Source organism: Staurois parvus, unplaced genomic scaffold (genome assembly GCF_062004578.1).
Source record: "Staurois parvus isolate SC_StPar_1 unplaced genomic scaffold, SC_StPar_1.0 ptg000195l, whole genome shotgun sequence".
NCBI classification, from domain to species: Eukaryota; Metazoa; Chordata; class Amphibia; order Anura; family Ranidae; genus Staurois; species Staurois parvus.
The window spans coordinates 11553262-11574276 of NW_028317991.1; the positions used below are offsets into that span (position 1 = coordinate 11553262).

General features: G+C 41.6%; 1 protein-coding gene across 2 annotated transcripts in view; it reads left to right on the forward strand.

The window, feature by feature from the left end:
- Positions 1 to 1676: 1676 nt before the first annotated feature.
- CRYZL1 (crystallin zeta like 1) overlaps positions 1677 to 21015 on the forward strand; it is a 47027-nt gene continuing 27688 nt past the window's right edge. The window contains exons 1-7 of one of the 2 annotated variants that reach the window (XM_089677962.1): positions 1677 to 1758; positions 4197 to 4366; positions 8528 to 8599; positions 10764 to 10841; positions 13398 to 13470; positions 14106 to 14150; positions 17626 to 17694. In XM_089677962.1, the coding sequence (XP_089534088.1) occupies positions 8534 to 8599; positions 10764 to 10841; positions 13398 to 13470; positions 14106 to 14150; positions 17626 to 17694 (331 nt within the window). In that variant the 5' untranslated portion in view covers positions 1677 to 1758; positions 4197 to 4366; positions 8528 to 8533. The remainder of the gene's footprint in view (positions 1759 to 4196; positions 4367 to 8527; positions 8600 to 10763; positions 10842 to 13397; positions 13471 to 14105; positions 14151 to 17625; positions 17695 to 21015) is intronic. The other variant, XM_089677964.1, reaches the window with a different exon arrangement.

Sequence of the window (21015 nt, forward strand, 5' to 3'; positions counted from 1 at the left end):
ATCATCCAAAGACATGCTGGTAGGCTATTTGGATCCTGTCTAAATTGTTCCTAATATGAGTATGTATGAAAGTGTTACTAAACCCACAACAGTAAAATCAGTCTGTATATGCAGTAAAGCATGCTTGGTATACTCACTGTGGAACCTAAGGGGTTAATCCTCTGCATTGTGTAAAAAGGCCATTTGATCCTGACTTCTCTGCCCCTCCTCTTGTTCAAATATCCACCTGATAAGACAGACTGAACCTGTACCCACATTCACATGTTCAGTCTGGTGTGTATTGCTAGAAAGTTTTTTTTTTTTCTTAGGAGGGTGCATGTGATCAGCACAGGGGCAATCAGCGCTGCCCAGACAGAGGTCAGGGGTTCTGCATCCTCCTAGTGCAGAAAGAAAACTCTTCCTCCAAGCTTTAACCAGTGCTCTGCTGAAGTCACAAGACTGCTCTAACTGCTGATGAGAAAAGGTATTTAGCAGTTTATATTTACTAAAATAATTGCATTTCCATGTTGTGTGTACTGTGGGAGAGCAGATATAGTGAATGCAGGGTCCGGGGAGAGCAGATATAGTGAATGCAGAGTCCGGGGAGACCAGATATAGTGAATGCAGGGTCCAGGGAGACCAGATATAGTGAATGCAGGGTTAGGGGAGACCAGATATAGTGAATGCAGGGTCAGGGGAGACCAGATATAGTGAATGCAGGGTCAAGGGAGACCAGATATAGTGAATGCAGGGTCTGGGGAGACCAGATATAGTGAATGCAGGGTCAAGGGAGACCAGATATAGTGAATGCAGGGTCCGGGGAGACCAGATATAGTGAATGCAGGGTCCGGGAAGACCAGATATAGTGAATGCAGGGTCCGGGGAGACCAGATATAGTGAATGCAGGGTCCTGGGAGACCAGATATAGTGAATGCAGGGTCCGGGGAGACCAGATATAGTGAATGCAGGGTCCGGGGAGACCAGATATAGTGAATGCAGGGTCCGGGGAGAGCAGATATAGTGAATGCAGGGTCCGGGGAGACCAGATATAGTGAATGCAGGGTCCGGGGAGACCAGATATAGTGAATGCAGGGACCGGTGAGACCAGATATAGTGAATGCAGGGTCCGGGGAGACCAGATATAGTGAATGCAGGGTCCGGTGTTTAGTAACACTTGAATGTAAGTTAGGGACCTTAGATTGTTCGCCCCTTGAGGGTTAGGGACTGATGTGAATGTACAATATATTTGTAAAGTGCTGTGTAAATTGATGACGCTATATAAGTACCTGTAATAAATAATATATTAAAGCGGCATTTATTTCCGCTAATCTGCATGAGCCCTACAGGAATTGTCAGTATTTTTTAAAAACACTGTTAAGTATCAAAGAGTTCATTGTGAATAAGGGACTATATACTCTGTGCGTGTGTATATATATATATATATATAGAGAGAGATATGTATATATCTATATATATCTATACAGATAGATATATATATATATATATATATAGATAGATAGATAGATAGATATCTATAGATATAGATATCTATCTATATCTATAGATAGATATATATATCTATATATATAGATATATATATGGTATGATGTTCCTCACAGTAAAGTAGTGAAGGATTATTGTTGTGACAGCGATGGGTTAATGGGAGGCCCAGCCCTCTATGTAGCTCCTCCCCCTCCTCCTTGCACAGCCTGGCAGCAGAATCAGGAAGGTCCCATTCATTGCAGTGCAGGGAGAGGAGAGGCTGCCGGGGTCACAGAGGTACAGTAGGAAGGGGGATTGCCGGAGGTTCCTGTTTATGTGTTCTTTCTCCTGCTGACGCAGCATCTCTCTGGTTTTCATTTCTGCATTTTGCGCATATGTTGCATTTCTCCAGCCAGGGGCGTAACTAGGAATCATGGGGGCCCCATAGCAAACTGTGGATGGGGCCCTCCAGCTCATTCTCTGTAGCAGTTAGTGGGGTCAGAATAGGTGTCATTGATAGGAACAAAGTATTCCTAAACCAAGATCAGGCAGAGAGAGCCGTCAGCATGGTCCGTACAGGACTAGTGATCAGTGCTGGGGATAAATATTATAGTTGGAGTAGCAATAACTCCCCATGGCTCCTTTGATTTTCAGATTGAAGGATGTTGGCTGGGAAGGTACTGACGGGGCCGCCCGGTCTGAATTGTGTATAACAAGCTGAACTCTGCAAGTTTAATAAAATCTGCTAAAAGCAGATAGGATGGCTGAGGCTTGCAGTCAGGGGCGGACTGACCATTTGGAAACTAGGCACTGCCCGAGGGCCCGGGGTCAGTAGGGGGCCCCATGAGATGCCCCTGGTACCTTTTTCATAGGCTTTTTTGAGTTTGGGCAAGGACACAGGGGCCCCATGATCCTCCTATTTCCTGGGGGCCCCATGAGTTGTCAATCTGCCCCTGGTTGTAGTTCTCCACAAAAAGACAAAAGAAACTTGTATTGGGGTTATAGAGTAGTTGTGAGCAGAAGAATGAATATCTGTGTCATAATGTAAAGCAATGTTATCATTATTATTATTGTTTATTTATGGGCAGCACAATGGCTAAATGGTTAACCCTTCCGCCTGGCAGTATAAGGGCCGTTGGTTTGAATCCCAGCCACGGCATCACCTGCCTGGAGTTTGCATGTTCTCCCTGTGCCTGCGTGAGGTTCCTCCGGGTACTCTGGTTTCCTCCCACACTCCAAAGACATGCTGGTAGGTTAATTGCCTCCTGTCTAAATTGTCCCTAGTATGTGTATGAATGTAAGTTAGGGACCTTAGATTGTACACCCCTTGAGGGTTAGGGACTGATGTGACTGTACAATATATATGTATAGCGCAGTGTAAACTGACAGCGCCATATAAGTACCTGAAATAATAAATAATAATGATAACATTGCTTTACATTATGACACAATTATTCATTCTTCTGCTCACAACTACTCTATAACCCAGCAATGGGCAAACTACGGTCCGCGGGCCGCATACGGCCCGGCGGACCTTTTAATCCGGACCGCGGAGCTAGGCTCCTCTCGCAGTCCGCCCTGAAGACCGGTGTAGCATGAAAATCTGTCTCCTATGAGGATCTGTCCCCCTCGACGTATCTGCGCATGTCCCGGAGATCGCCGATCGGCTGCTAATGCCTGAAACTGGCACATGCGCAGATACGTCGAGGGGGACAGATCCTCATAGGAGACAGATTTTCATGCTACACCGGAACGGCGCGGGAACACGGCGAGAGGAACGCGCGGAGCAAAGGTAAGTGAATTGACACAGGGGGAACTTGGGGACTTAATATGGGGAATGAATTACTATAGGGGGGATGAATTAATATGGGGGATGAATTAATATGGGGGATGAATTACTATAGGGGGGATGAATTACTATATGGGGGATGAATTACTATATGGGGGATGAATTATTATGGGGGATGAATTACTATATGGGGGATGAATTACTATATGGGGGATGAATTACTATGGGGGAATATTACTATACTTACTATGGATGACACATACACATCATTCATCTACTCTTGGTCCGGCCCCCGGGTCCAATATATGAACCCATTGCGGCCCGCAAGTCAAAAAGTTTGCCCACCCCTGCTATAACCCCAATACAAGTTTATTTTGTCTTTTTGTGGAGAACTACAAGCCTCAGCCATCCTATCTGCTTTTAGCAGATTTTATTAAACTTACAGAGTTCAGTTTGTTGCACACAATTCAGACTGAGTGGCCCCGTAAGTACCTTCCCAGCCAACATCCTTCAATCTGAAAATCAGAGGAGCCATGGAGAAAATTGTTGGGCATACAGCGTCTGCATACAATCAGATGTAACCTCTGTTCAGGTATTTGTACAATTGCGGATAGCTGACAGTAGAGATTTCTCTATCCTCGCTGTTTACCATGGATGAGGGATTGATAGACCCTGCAGGTTGAATGAAGGTAATCTTTGTGTACGGCCAGCTTTAAAGTGTTACTAAACCCACAACCGTAAAATCAGTCTGTATATGCAGTAAAGCATGCTTGTTATACTCACTATGGAACCTAAGGGGTTAATCCTCCACATTGTAGAAAATTCTTTCTTCTCTGATCCTCCCCTTCTTCTGTTGTTCCCAATCCATTTTCTGATAGTATAGAGCTCTAGGTGTCACTCTGCACATGTTCTGTTTGGTGAGAGTTTTTCTTTTTTTCTTTGGAAGGGTACATGTGATCAGCACAGGTCCAATCAGCACTGTCCAGAGGGTCAGGGGTCATGCAGCCACACAGGACAGTCAGAAGAGAATGAAAACTCCTCCTACAAGCTTTAACCAGTGCTCATCTGGACACTGATAGAAGTCACAAGACTGCTATATACTGCTGATGAGAAAAGGTATTTAGCAGTTTATATTTACTAAAATAATTGCATTTCCATGTTGTGTGTACTGTGGGAGACCAGATGCAGTGAATGCACGGTCCGGGGAGACCGGATATAGTGAATGCAGGGTCCTGGGTTTAGTAACACTTTAATTTCTGGTACCAAAAGAGCTTTATTTAGAGGACTGACATGACATAAGATCTTGAGAGATAAATGACACAAAATGGTTGAAAAAAAAGTATCCATTGTCATAATATAAATGATGGGGTCTGCTTAGCAGAGAATGATGTTTTTAATACAATATGTTAGAATATGTTGGTTACATAACCGGAGTGGCTGATAGTCTTCATCAGTTTCCTGTAGATGGGCCTTATAACCTGGTCACAAAGATATCGATCATAATATGCAATTGGATACGATCCAAAAAGAAGAAAAAAAAACTCTTTTATATTAAGTAAAAAAAAAGAAATAAAACAAGCTTCCTGGTGGCAATGAACACTGGCCACAAGAACCATAGCTGGGGACATCCATACGTTAAGGCAGTGTTTTTCAACAGGAGGTGCTGCAAAGAGTCCCCAGGGGTGCCGCAGCAAAACTACATAAAATTACCCGTACCTGCCCAATCTGATCTAGAGCGATACTGTAGAAGTAAGAGAGCACAATCGCAACTCCTCCCGGATCTCTCCTCCTCCTGCTATGTGTACTCTTGCCAGCAAAATAGAAAGCTGTGCGGGCCGCCTGTGTCCTACCAACCGATGATGTTATCGGTTGCTAAGGTCAGGTCGGGCGGCCCCCATAGCTTTCTGTTTTGCTGACAATTGCGGTTGATCTGGCTGGGCAGTGTGTATGGAGTACGTGTAGAGGATTGATCGGCAGTAGAGTGGGAGAGAATATAGCAAATATGCGTATGTTTGCACCTGCTAAAACACATGGTACCGTAGCACCATGTGTTTTGTCGTGGCATGATTTAAAAATTATGCTAGCACCTTTTTTGTGTGTGTATAACGAACATACAGTAGAGCAGCCCATTAAAAAATGTGACGCGCAGGAACACATAAAAAAGAGAGCATGCTTGGACGCACCTCCTGAGTCCTCACACTGGTGTGCCCCGGGATTGTGCGCAATTCCAAAAGGTGCCTTGACTGAAAAAAGGTTGAAAAACACTGCATTAGGAGTATGTGGAGTGGTGTCAGACCATTGAAATAGAAAAGAAAAAGAGCAGCAGAGGGAGATTCTCAAACCCATAAGAGAAAGGGGGAAAGTAAGACACAAGAAAGAAAGCGGGGGAAGAACAGGGACAAGAAGGGGCAGAAGAGGTTCACCACTGCGGAGTGTCAGACTTGTATGAACCCCCAAAAAGGGGTGGAAGGGAGCATTGCTGTGTTGATTACAGATGGGTCAACGTGGTTTTGAAGCAGGAGACTGGTTGGTAGTCTAGCCAAAGTTGTCAGATTGAGAGGAACCGGTCATGTCTGAAGTCCAATACCCTCTGTAGCAGACATGTAGAGGGCAGTCTATATCACTAAAGCTGGGCATACAGTAGATTTGTGAATGGACATTTGCACAAACATTTGTACAGAAATTCTCAGTACTTTTGATGACTTGACAAATGGGGGTTTATTTACTAAAGCTGGAGAGTGCAAAATCAGACTCCCTTCTGCATAGAAACCAATCAGCTTCCAGGTTTCATTGCCAAAGCTTCATTGAAGAAGCTGAGGTTAGAAGCTGATTGGTTTCTATGCAGAAGGGAGTATGATTTTGGACTCTCCAGCTTTAGTAAATAAACCCCATGACGTCTGAAAGTATTTCAATACTTCGTTTTGATTTTATTTATTTATTTATTACAGGTACTTGTATAGTGCTTTACATATATATTGTACAGTACATTCACATCAGTCCCTAACCCTCAAGGGGTGTACAATCTAAGGTCCCTAACTCACATTCATACATACACATACTAGGGACAATTTAGACAGGAGCCAATTACCCAGACGAAACCCACGCAGGCATAGGGAGAACATGCAAACTCCAGGCAGGTGGTGCTGTAGTTGGGATTCGAACCAATGACCCGAGTACTGCGAGGCAGAAGTGCTAACCATTGATCACTGTCCTGCCCATTTTAACATTTGATTTGAGAACAAATGGCCCATTGCACCACAACAGACCAAAAATCATGCATGCAGCACACATTAGTGCATTGGTACGCATTGAGCTGTGCTACAATGCATATTTGTCGGCATGGTTCAATTAAGTTCCATTCATTCAATGAATGGAATTGTAGTTGATGTTATGCCATGCAATAGTGTGAATGATCCTCCATGCAGTTGTATATCATTGAATATTAGTAGTGTGCCAGGGTGAAAAAAAAACTTTTGGTGATTTGTATTATGTATTTTCTCCTAGTTACTGATCAAGTGGTATTACACTTAAAAGTAAACATTTTTTTTTATCTTGCAGCCTACCAATACTTAGGTGTGATGACTGCATTTCTTTCCTTTCCCTTTTTCTTTCCTTTTCCTTTTTTCTTTCCTTTTCCTTTTTTCTTTCCTTTTCCTTTTTTCTTTCCTTTTCCCTTTTGCTTTCCTTTTCCCTTTTGCTTTCCTTTTCCCTTTTGCTTTCCTTTTCCCTTTTGCTTTCCTTTTCCCTTTTGCTTTCCTTTTCCCTTTTGCTTTCCTTTTCCCTTTTGCTTTCCTTTTCCCTTTTTGCTTTCCTTTTCCCTTTTGCTTTCCTTTTCCCTTTTCCCTTTTGCTTTCCTTTTCCCTTTTCCCTTTTGCTTTCCTTTTCCCTTTTGCTTTCCTTTTCCCTTTTGCTTTCCTTTTCCCTTTTGCTTTCCTTTTCCCTTTTGCTTTCCTTTTCCCTTTTGCTTTCCTTTTCCCTTTTGCTTTCCTTTTCCCTTTTGCTTTCCTTTTCCCTTTTCCCTTTTGCTTTCCTTTTCCCTTTTCCCTTTTGCTTTCCTTTTCCCTTTTCCCTTTTGCTTTCCTTTTTCCCTTTTCCCTTTTGCTTTCCTTTTTCCCTTTTCCCTTTTGCTTTCCTTTTTCCCTTTTCCCTTTTGCTTTCCTTTTTCCCTTTTCCCTTTTGCTTTCCTTTTTCCCTTTTCCCTTTTGCTTTCCTTTTTCCCTTTTCCCTTTTGCTTTCCTTTTTCCCTTTTCCCTTTTGCTTTCCTTTTTCCCTTTTCCCTTTTGCTTTCCTTTTTCCCTTTTCCCTTTTGCTTTCCTTTTTCCCTTTTCCCTTTTGCTTTCCTTTTTCCCTTTTCCCTTTTGCTTTCCTTTTTCCCTTTTCCCTTTTGCTTTCCTTTTTCCCTTTTCCCTTTTGCTTTCCTTTTTCCCTTTTCCCTTTTGCTTTCCTTTTTCCCTTTTCCCTTTTGCTTTCCTTTTTCCCTTTTCCCTTTTGCTTTCCTTTTTCCCTTTTCCCTTTTGCTTTCCTTTTTCCCTTTTCCCTTTTGCTTTCCTTTTTCCCTTTTCCCTTTTGCTTTCCTTTTTCCCTTTTGCTTTCCTTTTTCCCTTTTGCTTTCCTTTTCCCTTTTGCTTTCCTTTTCCCTTTTCCCTTTTGCTTTCCTTTTCCCTTTTCCCTTTTCCCTTTTGCTTTCCTTTTCCCTTTTCCCTTTTGCTTTCCTTTTCCCTTTTGCTTTCCTTTTCTTTTTCTTCCTCTAGAGTGGGGGGGGGGGGGGGCTCTAGTACAGGGGGTGAATTACTGGCCTGATTACTAATGCAGCCACCACATCTAATGATTGATAAGCTGCAATATATTCCATTTTTGTTTTGAGTTTAATACCAATATAAGTGCCACCTGGAACTCCATTTTTAAAACCACAGAATAACCATACCATGACTATACTGGTTCTTTAAAAAATAAGTAATTTGCACATTATATAAATCGTAGGGCTGTGTGTTTTGTACATGTACCTTACCCTCCATAAGTGAGTAGACCGCCATTCCAGTAAAGGCACAAAAAACATTTCTGCAGGAGGAAAGTCTAGTGACATGACTTTCACCGGTTACATGACCAGTCTGTCCTCCAATCATGGAGCTTTCTCTGTAGCGTTATACATGTGACACTGCAGACCCCATTTTATCAATGGGTCACAGAATGTAGGCACGGCTGCCGTGTCCAACAGAAGGCAGTGTTACTTTTATTCTAAATAGACCCTGTAGTCTAATCTTCTCTCTCTGTGTTCAGGTCATCATGAAGGGATTATATTATCAGGTATCTGCAGCGCAAGATGAAGAGAAGTTCATATTGCAAGAAAAGGTGGGGTTTTTTTTTTTTTTTTTTTCATCTTTGCCACAAATAATTATTCTGCATCCTTCCTTTTTTCAGCCTGTTCAAATGTGTAGATTTGGTGTTGGATTTTAGTGTTGGTTCACACTGGTGTGACTTCTGGTGCGACTTGAGTTGCACAGAATCCCAAGACAAGGGAAATCACATTCTATTAAATTGTACCCATGCTAATCAACTCGACTCGAATGGTGCAACTTTGGAAAAGGTTCCTGCACTACTTTGTTGTGATTTGCAGTGCTTCTTAGCAACTTGGCCAACTAGAACATGGAAAAATGCAACCAAGTCGCACTACATAATCACACTGAAAATTGCATCAAAGTTGCATCGCAGTAGTGTGAACCAAGCCTAACATTTATACATTTAAACATCCACAGCCTTTCAACCTGAGATTATAGCATGCACAGGTCCGGTGCTAGACTATTTTGTGCCCTAGGCAAGACCAGCTACTTGCACCCACCCCCCCACCCCACTAAAAAAGTAAAACTTAAAAAATTGTAGCCTGTACAGGAATGCTTTCTCACTTCCTTGCCAATGTTAGCTATGTGTGGAGATTGACTGGGTGCTGGGAGGAAGTGATGTTGCATGGCACCTCCTGAACTGAATACCTCTTATTCATGGATTGGCTGAAGTTTGCAGGAGATGGCCTTATCTCCAGCTAACATCACCTAATCCTGTCTGGGGACAGTGACACCAGGACTCAGAAGTGATGTTTTAAATGTTGCTTCCAGGCCATTAACACAAAGGGGAGATCAATGAACAGGTGTTCGCTGATCTCCCTCCCTTCTACCGGTGGCACCCAACATGCATGTCCCATGTCTGCTGATGGGCGCGTGGAGCCTGGGAAGCATGGCAGGGCACATGGGGGGGGTATGGAAGTGATCAGGAGGCTGCACAGCTATCAGATCATTTCCACCTGACAGTTCGGTGAACTGATGGGGCCCAGGGAAAATAAAATTAAAGTTTCAGCAGGGCCAGCCCTGTATGGCAACCATGGCCATGGCTGCGCCCTAGGGGGCAGTGCATCCTAGGCGGCTGCCTAGTTTGCCTAGTGGTAACACCGGCCCTGAGCATGCACTTATGCACAGTAGAACCAGTGTAGGCACCCATAGGTTTTGTTCTTCATCTTGCCATTGGGTGGGTCAGCTCTCCAATGAGTTTGTCCTGGACTAGTTTCTCCTCTAAACCAGAGCACTGCAGATGCAACTGGGGAAGGTTTTCCAATCAGCCTGATCAGTGAAATGCCCAAGATTGAAAGTTAGGAGTTGTCCTGTGTTGCCCCCATAGACGTTGAACTATTGCCCAATCTGTCCAAAGTACACCCAAACCACTCCTAAGAGAAATATGGGGGTCCCCATTCCTGATCTAGCTCTGGCATATGTTCTTGGTTTGCTCACGTGACATTATGGGGTTGATTTACTAAAACTGGGGAGCGCAAAATCTGGTGCAGCTCTGCATAGAAACCAATCAGCTTCCAGGTTTTATTGTCAACTTAATTGAACAAGCTGAAGCTAGAAGCTAATTGGCTACCATGAACAGTTGCACCAGATTTTGCACTCTCCGGTTTTAGTAAATCAACCCCTATGGGTCATCTTCCTCCTCCTATTCCACCACAAGTGGGAGGATCCTGAAAGCTCCATGTAGTTGCACAACATAAATACGTGGTGCCACTCTCTGCAGCATTATCCTGTAGGCCCAGGGATGACATACCAGGTTCATGATGTCCTGGGCTGAAGAGAAGTGGGTTGAATGACCATGGGCATCATTCTGTTGAAAAACCTTCTTCACCTTTTGAGTCATGGGGGCAGCTCTGGATTGAAGGTGAGTTTTGCAGTAAACACCGGAGTTTGGTTTTAGTCCCACTACATTTCCGTTTTTCATCTGTATTATTTTTTTACTTTGTCTAGGCACTGATTTTTTTCAGTTTTTATTAAATTGAACTTGAATTTGAATTGTATTACGTTTTGGTGTTCTGGGACCTCTTTTGTTCCTCTGTATAATTTTTTCATTATGACTTTGTCTGGGCACAATCTTTTATTTTTTCATTATACTGTGGGTTGCTTTTAATTTCATTACCTTCCTATGTTCTGAGATCTCTTCTGTTCATCTGTGTTCTTTTATAATTCATTTTAATCAGGAACCAGCCTCGTCTCCCAGTGATTATCATGTGAAACTGCAAGTGAAAGCTTGTGCCTTGAGTCAGATTAATACTAAGGTAACTACTTGGTGTTGAAATAGTCTGTTTATCTTAAGATGAGATTTCAGTTTTGCACAAATGTTGGCAGGTTGAACAATTGTATCATTTGATCCACAGAAGACTTCTGTCTCTTGAGGAATCTGGAGGTATGGCCTTTACCTGTGTTCCCAGCTCCGCCCATCTACAGAGATGCAGACAATGATTTGCTACTCAGGCAGAGGCAACAAACCAGGCAACCACATCACAATGTACTTCAGACCCAAAAGCATTGCTTAGTTAGGCCACCGCTAATTAGAGGTAGTTTGGTCCTGTCAATAGTTGTTTGAGGGGTATTATTGTTGTCTTTGGACAGCGAGCAGTATAGTATAGGGGAGGGGATCATGTTTGGTGGGTAGGAGTTTCCCTAAAACTGGAAAATCAATGCTTTCCTATCCCCCCCACCCCTTGCAGCTCCATAGTACTTGGGCCTCTTTCACACGTGCGGTTGTTCTACCTCTTGTAAATGCATGCTTTTTTATTTTGAAATACCAACACTCCTGGCACAGAGATCACTTGTGTTTGTACACTGTGTTTGTCTGTGATTACGTGCATTTCTGTACGTTTACATGCGGCTGCATTTAGCTGCGGTAATAAATTCCTGCCTTTTCTACGGCAACTGTTTACTTGTTTCTTCTTTGTACTGCGATTATCTGCGTTTATGTATGGATAACTGCAGTACATCGCTCCTGGACTTTATTTTTCCTAAACGCATAAAACCATATGTTATGAAAACGTTGCTAAACGCAGTGTGTGAATAGAGCCATAGGGATGCATTGTCTGCATTTAGCTACAGTAAATATGTTCCTATAATCGCAGCTAAAAGCTGAAATCTAACTGCCTGTGTGAAAGGAGCCTTATGCAGGCCATAGACTGCTCAAAAACCGTGCATTTTTTTCGACCAATAAATGAAAAATCCGCCGTTCGTTAAACCGACGTAACCACCAACGATTACGAAAATCAGCCGACCAAGTCATAAAGTTCACCCCATATAACAGGCAAAACATCTGGTCACGGCTTACGCGCATATTTTAAAAACTATCGTACGATTTGGCCATCATTGATGCGAAAATCAGTCGTTTTTCACAAATTTTCCAACATGACCGATTAATCCAAAAGTGGAAAAAACGCGAAAACCGGCCGACGAATTAATCCACTAACCGTGTGAAAATCAGCCGATTTAATCTTTCGGACGAACAATTGGCTGATTTTCGAACCGTCTATGGTCGGCATTAGATAGCAGGGTTTGGCCAGTGCTTGAAGTGGGACTAAACCCATCGAAGGCATGCCTTGAATGATAAATGTATATTATATAGGGCGCGCTTGTTGGAACCCAACCTCTGTAGCTGTAAGATAAAGGTGTCGGATGGATATCAGGGATGGATGGATGGGAGCAGTAACACTGAGGCAGCTCTTAGAGTGGAAGCAAGGCTCTAATGCAGTAACAAGAAAAAGAAAGGAAGGCGCCTCTAAGTGCAGTATTGACAAGTGTAGATGAAGGGGGTGGTAATGCATTTCAAAGCATGCTCAATAGGCTCCTTCTTTAGACCTCTGAAGAAGGAGCCTATTGAGCATGCTCCAAAATGCATTACCGCCCCCATCACCTCCTACATCTGACTCTGCTTTCCAAGCTTCATTTTTGATGCACAGGCACATCCTGGACTCTACTTCTTGATCCTATAGACATAGTTTGCTGCTGGATGTCCCACCTGGATCTAATTACCACAGGAAGAGTCTTTTTAATTGTTTATCTTGTAAGTGCAATTTATCCATTGTTTACTAAATAAATTGTCAATACTGCGCTTAGAGGCGCCTTCCTCTCTTTTTCTTGTAAATGCCTTGAATGATAACACTTACAGTCACTCTTGCGCTTATGTTAGCTCTCAACTGAACTGTCAAGCCCTCAAATGGCTGGTTCCATAGATGATCACATGTGCAATAGCAAGTTCAGAGCAAGCAGAGGCCAAGATGGCATCCTCCTTGGCTGTTAAGGAAAGGCGGGTTTAGTGTATTACCATAACATTATATGAAAAAAAATATATATATATTCAAATATAAATGAATGTGTGAAACACAAAAATAGTGAAACCCTCGTGAGTGTTTCACTATTTTTGTGTTTCACACATTCATTTATATTTGAATATATATATATATTTTTTTTTCATATAATGTTATGGTAATACACTATTTGAGTTTCTTTCTTCTTTGAGGTTTTCACAAAAGTCACCGGAAGCAATCAACACTATAAGAAAATTTCAAGTTTATCACAGTTTTTTCTTCTTTGAGTGATTTTGAACTATTAAGACACTGGACATATTTATGATTATTGTTGGTTGGATCATTCTTTATCACTTTTAAGGTGTGTGGTTTGTTTATATATCTCAGTTGGGGATTTGCTTAAAGAGGGGAGATTCTTTTTAGAATAATTTTTATATAATTTCATCTGTTGGTTTAGTGGAGGTTCACTTTAATATGTGTGCATTATATTGTACATAGATTGCGGACTTCAAAACTTTTTTTTTTTTGTCTCTATATTAGCTTATTTCAAAATTGTATCCAGAGCGAGAGTTTGTAGCAGTAGGAAGAGAAGTGGCTGGCGTAATCCTAGAAGGTAAGAGATGGCAGACACATAATATAAATTTATATTAATTTTGTCGTTTTATATTGCATTTACATTATTTTCCACAGTGTCTTATTACAGACAACTGAAAATTATATCTGTTGGGGAGATTTCCTTTTACTCTCTGTTGCAGAAACACAACTGGAAGTGAGAGAAAATCTATCCAAAATGAGAGCAAATGTCTTCCTAGACAGTTGTCACCACTAGAAGATTTTCCCTTGCCTTTTGCTCCAGGGACAGTAACACGTCTGTCCTGGTAAAGGAGATTTCCCCTCACTTCCTGGGGTATCACCAGGTAGGATTTAGGGCAGATTTTTGCAGTGAGAACACAGGCAGCATATTACTTTTCAGCAGAGAGGGGAGGATTTGAGATTTTGTTTTTGTTCTCGCCACATTGGGTAAATGGGCTCTCACTTCCCTTGTGGTCAGCAGGATAGAAAGTAATGAGAAATCACTCCAAAATGGACACAGCCACCAGGTAACAACTAGAATAAGTTATAACCCTTTTCATCACTGTCCATCTTTGAAAAAATGTTGGTTGGAGTTTGGCATTAATACATAACTGATGATCTGCTTTTCCATGCAATCTTGTAATTCTACAGATCTTGAATTTTTTTTATATTTAGTGGGATCTAAAGTATCTTTCTTTCACCCAGATGACGAGGCTGTAGGTAAGAGCACATACTGTACCTATGTCTGTATTTTTTCTTTGCTTTGTAGAGTTAAGCTTCCCATAGGTGAATTGAAATTTTGTCTGGCTCAGCAGGAACTGGCTGAACTTGGATCCATCTGTGGCTGTTCCCGCTTGTCAGAAGTCGATCTAATGATTGATTTCTGTTGAAGGGGACTGTTGGAAAACTTTTTTCGATCGGTGGCTTGCAGCCAATCAGCTGCAGCTGCTAACCGGTGTGTTCTGACAGTGGAGGAGGGCCCGCTGTTTGAATACAATAACACAACAGGGAGGATTCTTTTATCCACTGAACATGTGTGGATAGGGGAATCTGCTGGCCTACAAAAAAAAATGAACAGTCTATGACTAGCCTTACAGTGTAATTTTTATAATTCTTTATTCCTGAGTTTGGGGTCATTGTTACCTTTTTTTTTTTTTTTTTTTTTTCTAATTCAAATTCTTGTAGACAATACCACACTCACAAAAAAGTGAAAAACATCTCCAGTATATACAGTACGTCAAAAGGAAAGGGGTAATATCCCCCAAGTACAGAGATTGCGATGCAATAACCAGCCAGGAGTAGTACAAAAAGTAAACAATCGACAGGCAATACAATATACTTTAGTGAAGAGTGCCGACATGAGGTGCACCCCCGGGGGGGCAAAACTAACTGCAACTTTGAGTGTTGGAGTCCGTCCATTTTTATGGAAAGTGTATATAAAAGAATGAGGAACAGAATGGAGTCCGAAACCAAAAGCTGGAAAAGAGACAAAGGGGGGGGGGGGGGAGAGAGAAGAAAAAAAGGGGGGGGGGGCACATTGTTGCCTTTTGACAATGACACCACAGCCAGTAGAAGTTCCAGTTCAGATGTCTTCTTTCTGAATGTTAGCATTTGCATATACTTAGTCACTAGTCAGTGCTCATGGCCAGTGATAGGCTGATGGGACAAAAATTGCTGGCAATGATATTGTCCAGTATTCCTATAGGGCAGGCCATAGATTTATACAAATTTCTTTCCTTATACCATGGGTGGAAGGAATCAAAATCACTCGATTCCCTCATCAACACAGTCAGTGTTGATGGGGGAATGCCTCCAGCAGCACTATTGTGTTCTGCTGGTGGGGAGCCTTCCCTTCCCTACTGCTGGCACTATATATGCTGGCAGTGATTTGCATGCAAAAAATCTGACAGGCTGGTTGTACCGAAGTCCATCAACGGATCATCTTCAGTACAGCCAGTCTGCCCATATATGGAATGAATCTCGGACAGTTTTGGCCAAGATTTGATCCATCTATGGCAAGTTTAGTCATGCTGCTGTCAATTTGGATTACTGTTTCAAAAAATGCAACGATCTGGCTCCTTAGTGTCTATTGTCAACGTTTATTCTATACATGTCAAAACGATAGCACCCTTCACCAAAAAACAAAATAAAAAAAGACAATGGGGGGGACTTACTAAAACAGGAGAGTGCAAAATCTGGTGCAGCTCTGCATAGAAACCAATCAGCTTCCAGCTTTTATTGTCAAGGCTTAATCAAACAAGCTTAATTTGAAGCGGATTGGCTACCATGCACAGCTGCACCAGATTCTTACTGCTCCAGTTTTAGTAAATCTCCCCCAATGCTGTCTTTGTCACACTTACACAGTCCGGATGTCACACTGACTACCGTGTATGAATACCATGACCCCAAAACAAATAATTTAGTGCAGCAATTTGGCCCACAGAATAAAGGGGTAACTAGAATTTAGACACAGTGCCCAAAATGTCAAATACTGCCTAAAAAAAAAAAAAAAAAAAAAAAAAAAAAAAAAAAAAAGGCAATACTTTTCATCAAAATATACAAATTCACATTGTCTTAAAGGAGAAGTACAGCCAAAGCTCTGACACTCAGCCAGTCCAAACTGGGGAAAGATCCCTACTTCAAAGTCAGGATCCACCGCAGAGTCTGGAGCAGCACCTTGCTTAGCCTCCCAGAGAGCTGCTGAGAGCCTCAACCAGCCGCTCCTTTCCACTCCACAGCCCAGCACTCCAGTGAGTGCTGGGGGAGGGGGGGGGGGCAGAGCAGAGAGCGGTGTCTGACAGTCACCGGTCTCTGCTCAGAACTGCTATGAGAACTCGGCGATAAGCAGTCATATGATTGCTGAGCTCTCACTCTTCTTTTTCAATCCTAACTATTTTATTGATGTCAATTGGTAAGACAAGAAAGGTAACAGGTTACACAATATACATTTGATACAGTTTTACATAGTTTAGTTATGTCTACTATAAGTCAAGCCATCATAAAAGATCGTACAGCATTCCGTAGGTAACATGCAGAATATAGGACAAAAATCCAAAACAATTGAACTCCGTTTCATAAATCACAAAACATGTAGAATAGAAGCAATTAAATAGTTCCTAAGAGGTGTGTTTACTTAAAGCAAAGATTTGTTTATAGCCGTATCAGCATTACTTACATTAGCCGCAACCTATCTATCACTGATTGTGACAGGGCCAGTCCTGGGGATATCTAACCAACCTTGCCAAACTAAATAAAGTTTACGCAGGGCATTGTGATGTCGATGAGCTAATTGTTCTCTCAATAGCAAGGGGTTGAAATATTCTACCCAATGTTCCTCCACAGCACAGTGGAGGCCATCCAGGGATTCACGTATTCTCACTATTTTTCACAATTTCTTTTGGCTACTTGTAGCCTCCTTGGTCACCATAATTATCGGTGTGAAAATTGATCCCACATTTCAGGGATTCACTTTATATGTTAATCTGAGTTTCATCATAGATAATTTTAGCTCATACTTTTTGGAGTCCCATTAGGACTTTTTCCTTTTTTTCCTTTATATTCCTATCACTGGTGTTTTCTTTATTAATACAATATTAATTCATATTTTGGTCTCACCATGGATCCCTGAGTGGATCAGTTCACTTTATGATTTGTGAGTGATTGTTTATTGTATTCACTGAATTTCACTGGTGACATACATTAGTCACATATATTTTGGCGATTACGAGCCATTAGACCATGTTTGGATGATTTATACTGTTTTTCTGTGCATTCTATTCTATTCACCAAGTTCTTTTATATATTGGTATGGTACATCATTTATTTGTATATTTATATATATCTGAGTTAAGCTAGCGTAGGAGTAGTGTAGGATTGGGGTAGCGCTGCACCAATTTACTTTATCGTTTGCACAATATCCATTTGGTATATGGTTGGGTGTTAGCAGCCCCCCCCTCTTACTTGCCATTAGTCCATTGTGAGTAGCGCAGGAGGTCCCTGTTGATTTAATGGATGGCTGTTAGTGCGCAATGTGGACAGGATGGTCCGACACTAATATTCGGTGGTCACCATTCATGAGAAATTGCCATATTTTTTCTTACTATCTCTTTATTTTACACGTGTACTTTATTTTGTGTTGCTCGAATTAAAGCCTCAACAAATTGTCCCATCTTTAACTGGTTGCTTTGCACAATAGGAATTTTACCCCTTGATTCTGATGAGTCTGGTCTCTGTGAAGTCATCTGGGTCCATGAACATGATTTGGGTGAGTGCTGATTGTTGAAGTGTGATTATGGGGTCAATTCACTAAAGGATTCCACATGTGATATGAAGGTCACCTGACTCATTTTTCTGAAATATCACATGAGATAAGAGAGTAAATTCGTCGAAGTATAATATCAAATGGTAAAAACTGCAAAAAAAAGGAGATAAATAATTAAATTCAATTCACTAAAGAACACACACATTTGTTATTTATCACCTGCAAATAGGCAGTCTGTATTTTAGCAATGTACAAAATAACAATGAGGGGAACTCACTGCACTGGCCAATAAGTTAAAAGTATACAATGTATCAGCCTGGGTTCACATATGTGCGGGGCTGGTTTGCAGTGCGATTTGTAAAAGAATCCGCCGTGACTTCGATCAGCGGTTCAGGTGCGATTCCAATGCAAATTGTTAAAGTGGATGACGTTGGAAATTGCACCTGAACCGGGCCTGAAAATCATAACAGACTCTTTTTTTAAAATCGCACTGCTGCTGGCCTGCATATATGTGAACCGGCTCCATAGAAAAGATTTTTGGTTCACATCATGCGAATCGGATGCTGTTCAAAATGCATTCAATTCGCATATTTGTGAACTGGGTCTTAGTGTGGAAATTGTCTTCCGTGAGTTCAGGAATGAAAATAAATTGTAATTTTTAACAGACGGAGATTGTTCTGTAAATAAAAGCACACAATAATGTTTTCAGTGTCATAATATTTCTGTGTGTATTTATTTACAGAACTTCTTGTGGTGTTGGCATTTAAAAAAAAGTTGTGAAAAAACTATGCCAAAAATACCGCTAAATTTAATGAAATAAATATAAAATATAAATATTTAGCACACTAAATAACACTTTTTTTTAGTGAATCGACTACTTTTGAGAAAAATGCTACATGAGTTATTTTAATGCAAAAATGTATGTCTTAGTGAATTGCCCCCTATGTCTCCTGTGGGGTAATCTTTTTTTTTTTTTTTTTTTTTTTTTTTTACATCAAGTTTATTGGATGGCAACAAAGTTACAGTCAAATCAAGTAGGCAGAGAACAAAAAGAAATGGCATACAGGTTTACAATACCAGAATAGAACAGGTACAGATGGTAAGTGGACAGATCAGTACAACCTGTGGGGTGATATTAGTGGACAAACACATTTTCTGTCCTCCAAAAAAGTTCATTTGCAGGAACTGCTGGCTAGAGTTCTCTTCGGAAAGAGAGAAAACACTGTGGATGGAAGACTCTCTGCTGCCAGCTATTCTATTCAGGCAGCCGCTGGCCATTAGTTTTCCAGCCAGCTCAGTTGACTTTTACTCTTTACTGCTACTTTACCATTTCCATTTTTTCTTTGAAATGTAGACTTTATGCCAGGGACAAACATTTCATGACAGCAGTCATGTAAAGTAGGATGATCTCCAAAATTAAATACTGCAACCAGACTGGTTCAGCAGGCACCAGTCAAGATTCGATGCATCTAAGGACAGTCTGGTTGTACTGAAGTAGATCCATTAATCAGCTTCAGTACAACCAGCCTGTTGGGCATTTTCTTTCTATAGCTGCTGTCAGTGATCGTTTTCTGCTGGCAGAGAAGGCTCCTTGCCAGCAGTACACAGTAGGACTGCGGGAGGAATTCACTGATTGTGTTGATGGGGAAATCAAGCAATTTATTTTCCTGCAATCACATTGCATAATGTATGGCCTGCTTAGCTGTACTGAAAAAAATTGTTCATTCAAAGAAAATTTTCCATCCTGCTCCTTTTGAATTTTCTTATCACTGTGGTCAAAAACAAATGTTGATTTGACCTCACTAAAGATTCAAAAATCAAACGAACATTCCCCAAACAAAAGTTTTCAAACTAAATTCTATTAGTGTATGGCCAGTTTAAGGTACTCTGCTGCCGCTTGTACCCCAACAATGCTAACTTTCCACCTGAGACACTAATGGCTTCATTGCAGTCTGTGAAGGCAAAAAGTAGATACCTGGAAAGGTAGGGGACCACACAGGTTGCTTATAAAACATCCACTGGAGAGGAGCCAGGCACGTATCCGTTCACATCCATAGGCAGCTCTGTTCCTAAAATGGGCAATTTATTATGTATTGTATATTTTATGTGCCGATTGTTCTCCATTATTATTACAGTATTGCATCTCTTATTCTGAGTAATAACAGGACACCATCCTTCCTGTATGTGGTTTTGTGTCCATGTCTTGTTTATCTAGTGCTGTGGTTACACCCTGTACTTCCCTTTTCACATCTCTGTCCTGTTCTGGCTTTCCTGGACATTCTGCCCAGGTCATCAGTCTTTCCCAGCTACGGTACAGTAAAAAAAAAAAACATTATTGGTGCTCTGCAGAGTGTCATGCTTCACATCCTGTCCTTTGGAGCAATGTAACACAGATCTACAAGGCTTCCTCTGCATGGGGCTCTGTCTCTGCCTGTGTTCTGTTTGAGATGAGTTTTATTTAGTGAAGATTTTTTGGATTTCTGGCAAAAGTGAACTTGTTGGTTGAACAACGTATTGAACCATATATATTGTAACTGTGCTGTACCTTGTCATGGTAGAAATTGGAGTATGTGTCACACAGTTCTTAGTGATTCAGGTTAAGGGGCTCCAGAATGTCTACTCTGAGCGGATAAAATTTGGTTTGATAGTTTTCTCTGGGATTGTCAGTTCCTGGCTTGGGTTCTGGAGTCCAGAGTCTCCAAAGAGTCTTGGGAGTTAGGAAGTCTCTAACCCCATGTCCACAGCTTGCAGGAGACCAGCAGTCTGTGTGTGCCCAGCCTAATTAACCACCTCCCACCCGCCATATAAAGAAATGACGGGCGCTAGGTGGTTCTCTCGTTCTGGGAGGATGTCATATGACGTCGTCCCACTCTAATCATCTAACGTCCAATGACTTCGGCTCTGTCATGTGTGATCAACTGTGTCCAATCACAGCTGACTGCATTTAAATAAGGAAATGCCGGTTATCGGCATTTTTCTCTTCTCGAGCTGTCACGCTGACATGCCCATCAATGCCATCTGTCAGTGCCCATCAGTGCACATCAATGCCACATATCAGTGCCCATCTGAGCTGCCTTTCAGTGACAACTATCAGTGCCACCTAACAGTTCCAGAAAGTGATGCCTATAAGTGCCATATATGAGTACTGCCTTTCAGTGCCCATCAGTGATGTCTGTGAATGCCCACCAGTGATGCCTGTCAATGCCCATCACTGCAGCCTCATTACTGCACATCAGTGAAGGAGAAAAAGTACTCCTTTACAAAATTTTATAACAGAAACTAAGAAAAAAACTTTTTTTTTTTTAATTTTCAGTTGTTTTGGGT